Source organism: Monopterus albus, unplaced genomic scaffold (assembly GCF_001952655.1).
Source record: "Monopterus albus unplaced genomic scaffold, M_albus_1.0 scaffold108.1, whole genome shotgun sequence".
In the NCBI taxonomy this organism is placed as follows: Eukaryota; Metazoa; Chordata; class Actinopteri; order Synbranchiformes; family Synbranchidae; genus Monopterus; species Monopterus albus.
Window position 1 is genome coordinate 1,119,606 of NW_018127988.1, and position 5,657 is coordinate 1,125,262.

Here is a 5,657-nt window from a genome sequence, read left to right on the forward strand (position 1 = left end):
ATTCCTGCTCACGAAGTGGCACACTGTCAGAACAGAGATGCACTTCATTTATCATTTTTCTATATCTCTGTGGCCTCCAGCCTGAAACAGTTATGATATTTCCCCACAAAGGCATTTTAATTTTTTCTGACACTGTGCTAAATGGCAGCTGTGCATTTTCTTCAACAACACTGGTGATTTTTTTTGACAGTTGCAATCACATGAGAGTGACTTGGTGGCTTTACCAAATGCCTCATGTTGTGATATCTTGCAGTGGCGCAGTAGATAAAGAAAGGCAGGAAGGAAGAGAAGACAACAACATATGAAAGCTGTAGGTGGGGAGATGGGAGTGATGCAGCTTTGCAGGATCCCAAAACAACCCGAGAAGCAATCTGCTCATGTTTTTAGTTTAACCGTGAGTGCTGACTATATAGAAAACACACACACACACTCATTGTAAATGATCACTGTTCTCATGTATTATTAGAAACCCTGTGAAAATTGAACAAGGTCTAGTTGTTTCCTATGACATCACTAGCACAGTTATAGCATAGAGAGACTGACTGAAGCCACAAAATGACTTGTCTCTGCTTTGACAATGTAATGGCTGTGCATCCGCAAACTCTCTGTGTGTACCTTGGCCCGTGTGTGTTCATGCATGCATGTGTTTTTCTGTACACAGGCCCTGGTGAGCCTCGGTGTGAGTGTGCGTGAACGCAGTGTTCTCGGCAATGCACAGTACCCACGAGTCCTTGTGGGTTTGCTGCTCCTGTGACGCGATGATGCCGAGCCCTGCTGAGGGTGATGGTGTGCATCTCTGACCTTTCCTCGCTCAGAGCAGGAGTACACAGTGTTCTTTTCAAAGTGACCCTAGCTCTTTTTACACCCCAGACACACACAGAAAACTTGCTCAGTATGCAGGGAATGGCTTTGCTGCTGATGCTGACAAGTAGTTTATTTTAGATTAGAGCACCACTGTAATAAATAAAAGAGACTCAGTGTGCCAAATTCTTAAAGTTATGTGCCCAAAGCCCTGAATCCATCACTAGAAGGCTGTTTTTGTGTACATTAGATCACTTGTTCATTGTTCGACTACCTTTTTCCATAAGTGGCTCATCTTTAGATAGACACTACAGTCATTTAAAGAACAAGGCAAATGCAGCTTTTTAAGATAGAACCTGCCAAGCCCTGAAACCAGGACCTACATAAAAATCTTAGATCAATCACTTGCACTGCCAGAAGTCACTGGTAATTTTGTCCCTGAGCAACAGGAGGCAGTTGGATATGGCCCAGGTCTGTTAGCATTCAGAAGTTTTTCGATTACACCCAGTGTGACAATTGAGCAGCTTAGTGAATCTGAATAGTCACTTGTTATTGCCATGGCCGGCCCTTGCATTTATTTTTGGCAGACAATAGCAGAGCTGCAACCACATTGTGGTGGTGTTCATTATTCCCTTGCTGCTAAATAAATAGACTTGGTAAACTCTGTGCTCGCTCGCTTCATCTCTCCCAGTGTGTGGATCAGCAGTATCTGCCATGTGTCATCAACTGCATGGGTCCTATATGTGCCGTTTCTAATGTTGTCTGTCTGGCGTCATCTGTTCTTTGTCTTCAGATCCGGTTAAAAGATTGTTGATCTGCTTATCATGGAAGGTGTCCTTGCAAGTGTGTGGTGAAAAGTTTGGTTGCATTGCAAATGAAGGATCAAATACTTCATTGGGAGAAGAAGAAGTAGAGAAATCACACTAACAAATATCATGTACTTCCTTGTTGAAGACTCATTTCTCTTATGATCGCACCATAAGGCAAATTCACATACAAAGTATGTGTGTCATATAAGCAGCATCCTCTCTTTACTGTATTATAGGCTACCATGGTCAGTAGCATTACCACCATTTACATGGTCATAATTTGCTTCCTTTCATTCTTGGCACTATGTGTCATCAGCTACAGTACATGTATATGACTAAAGATGCAAAATGGCTCATGTTTAATTTAATTTTAAGGGTATTAGTGAATGTAAAGGTATCTTCACTGCTCAGAAATGACTCACTATACTAGTATTATACTCCTTTATGCCATTTCAGTGACATACCCACTTTAAACTGAGCACATTAAACTTCACAGCAGTATTTTATGTGTACCTGGAGAATGTGAAAGCATTTTCAGATTCTACATTGCACTTTGAAAATTATAAGATGGCCCATTTTATGTCAACTATGTTCACTGTGCTCATGCAAACACCAGCACCTTTTTAAGTGTGAAAGTTGCCTGCAGTCCTCAGGACATGTCACGCCCTTGTCCTAGTCACAATACTTAAAAATAAATGCTAGGACTGTCCTTTTAACTTGGGTTGAGTTAATGTTTTTATTTGTGCTAGCATACTGAAATGTACACATTAGCATTTGGCTTCAGAGAAACACAAGTGGCTCTCGTGGCTAACCGTTTCTTTATTTGTAGGTCAAGCTGTGACTGATGAAAAAGTTCACCATTCCCACAGGTTGATTTGGGGGAATGAGGCCACGGTTTTCATGGTGATGCTTGTAACTCAGTCTGTCTCTGGGGGTCTGTGGATTGTTAGGATTGTTTTCCATTGTGTACTAGAGAAAAGAGGGTGCAGTGAGAAAAAGAGAGTCATTCATACTGTAGCTCAGCTTGTGATATGCAAAAGAGAGATGATATACACGTGTGAGATACAGCTTATTGTCGCATTTTTAATTTCTTTTGTCTGTGGTAGGTTCACAAATCCACACAAAAAGTGAAAGAAATATTTATTTGAGTAAACATTTTAGAAAAACAGAGCTTAATGGAGCTTTAAAATCCTATAATATTGCCAGAGATCCAACCCCAGCTCATACATAATCCATCCAAGATTGAGAAGCTCTCTATCGCAAGTATTCAAAATAGCTTTTGGGTAATTCATTTTTCCATTCTGGCACCCAACTCTTCACATGCTGAGCAAAACCTGCAGGCAGAAAATGGAAATTGAAATCAACTTCAGATAGCCCCTGCTGTACAGCGTGGTCCTCAGGTGCCAATGAATCCCTTTTCCGATCTCTGTAGCTCACACAGCCCTTCCAAACTGTCCATTACAAAGGATACGCTGCTAAGATTTTCCTCTGAGGCACAGGCACCTCCCTCCAAATTGTTTACACGGCAGTTGTAGTTGATCTGCTTCTCGCAGTGTCCTCGCTAGACACAGTAGCACTAATTTGAACTCATGCCTTGTGGTTTCTCCTTGTAAAGCAGTATTCACAGCAGAGAAGTATTACTGTTGAATCTTTGGGCAATTTAAAGGATAATGAGCTTTTCCTATTATGTTTTCATCCCTTGGTAGATGCAAACATTAAAGTAAAAACAAGGCCAGGTCTAGAAGTGGGCTGAAGTGGAGCTTGAAAACAAACTCTCACATTCTGTAAGCGTATTTGGAATTGTGCATTTGACTTATTGTATATTCTGGAGAGCGCCATCTTTGGAGAGGTTTTCAAAGATGCCAAAAAGCCACTCATTGTTCAAAGTTCAGTGTCATCAAAGTTTGATTGTCATTATTGTCAAAGACAAACGCAGAAAGTCTCTCTTTCCTGGAGAAGCTATGAAACCAGATCCTGGTATATCAGTGGATTATGACTTTGTTTGCTGCTTAATGTTTAAGTGTTTGAACGTGAATATAATGTTTTTTAAAATAGTACTGTATGTGTCAAGTACATAACAATGTCTTAGAAGTGAACAAATAGAACAGTTTGCCTACAGAAGTGACAAGCTTTGCACTCAAGGAGCAAGCACTGCTTTTCTTCTACAGAGTCTGATTCAGGCCTTTAGTTCCAGGAAGGAAATACAGCCCATATAGTCTTAGTTTATGTGTTAAGTTGACTGATTGAAATGCTTGGAGATGAAAAAATTCCCGAGTGGTGCTGTCATAATGCAGGATAGGTGTAGGGTATGGAATGACTCAGGTGGACCTCAGTGGCTACCAGGAAGTCAAGTGATGCTGAGTCAAATTATATTTTTTATGTCCCAATATCACAGATTTCCCTACCTGTTGAAAAACAGCATGTTTTAATTTTGCATCTTTAATTTCTAGAATTAACAAATGTTAACACAGATAAACAAACTAACACCATGATGCCTGACTCCACAGCAGAGCTACAGTATATGTAGCCTGTGTGTTAAATTACTCATCACTGCCTAGTGTTAGCCAGCAGCCAACAGTTGCTTTTGGCTTCCAGAGTCAGACTTGTCCCTCTTTGCTTCATCGGAATCATTCTTTTATTCTTACATTTAACTTTGAAAAAAAAAAAGCCCTGCACTGCACACAGGGTATCACAACCATTTAGTTTAGTCAGTAGACATCAGCGTGGCGCTGAGGATGATCCACTTCAATCAGTGTTGACTGCTTGCCATTTAAATGCATCATTTACCATGCTATGAATAATCTTTTTCACACATTATATTATCTTTAATTTGCTTTCACCTGTTGCACAAGTATAAAATGTCTTTCTTTCTTCTTACTTTCTCATCTAATTTAAAAGATAAGGTCATTTTCTATATTATGTATTTTAAACACTCCCCCTACAGAGACTAGAACCAACAATGATTGACGTCTGCTTATGATTAATGTCTGTCACTGTCAGTCCTGGATTAGCTTCTTCATCTGTGCCATAGGTCTGTCATCTTGCATTTTACGGAAGAAGTACATTCACCCCATTACTCCAGATCTTATTTGTGTATGGTTTATAATAATACGGTCTCAGGGGGTTTTCCTCCCTCAGCTTTAATTTATTTTTTAAATAACATTTAGGAAACTAGTTTATTTTAGCCTCATTCTGAAGATGATTCTGTCTCTGCCTGTCTCTGCAGGGACCCGGGTCATTGGAGGATCCCTCCAGTCCCAGTTCAGCGAGCACACAGCAGCCTCGAGGTCGACACAGTTTTGTCCAAGAGCATTTCCAGGCTCAGTACAGGTGAGAAGCATGGACATAAACAGTGTTCTCAGATAAAGTTCAAGATGCTGCCATACCAGGGTTTTGTTAGTTTCTGTAACTTTTAGGACTTTCTTTCAAAAGCTTTTAGTAAGAAATAGGATGAGAATACATTTTGGAAACTGTCTTGTGTCTCTTATAAATTATGCAGTATGTACGCTGGATTCCACCGGCCACTATATCAGATGTCCTGAGGTTGCACTTGACTAAACACAGTGCAACACATAGCATTAAAGAGAATGGCTGTTCAGCACAGGTGAGAGTGTAGTTTCTCTCCTGTGGATAAGAATCAGTAGAAAGTAGGTCAAACAGACCTGCGAAGGATTTAGGGGATTTATCTTTAATACTGGCTTCTGGCTCTCTTTGCTTCATTCACAGTGGAAAGTCAGAGACCGAGCTTCTCCACTTTAATCGACACTCTAATGGAATTGACTCTAGACCTTTCAGTAACCTTGTCAGCACACTTGGCTGAGCACATTTGATTGATTGATTTGATTTATTCTTTCAAGCATGTAAAGACAGTTGATATGTCAACACACATAATTTTACACATATCCAACAAATGCTAATCCAATATCAATTTGCTTATACCTAGTACATGCTTGAATGGAGTAGGAAGAAGTCAGACTTATCCAGTCCTACCCCATGACATCATCTTACCATCATTGGTTTACAAGCAGTATCTCTACATAAATAATT

At 40.1% G+C, this 5,657-nt stretch overlaps 1 protein-coding gene across 2 annotated transcripts in view; it reads left to right on the plus strand.

The window, feature by feature from the left end:
* usp43a (ubiquitin specific peptidase 43a) overlaps positions 1 to 5,657 on the plus strand; it is a 104,305-nt gene that overhangs the window by 28,692 nt on the left and 69,956 nt on the right. For both annotated transcript variants that reach the window (XM_020610985.1, XM_020610986.1), the window contains one exon: positions 4,837 to 4,940. In XM_020610985.1, the coding sequence (XP_020466641.1) occupies positions 4,837 to 4,940 (104 nt within the window). The remainder of the gene's footprint in view (positions 1 to 4,836; positions 4,941 to 5,657) is intronic.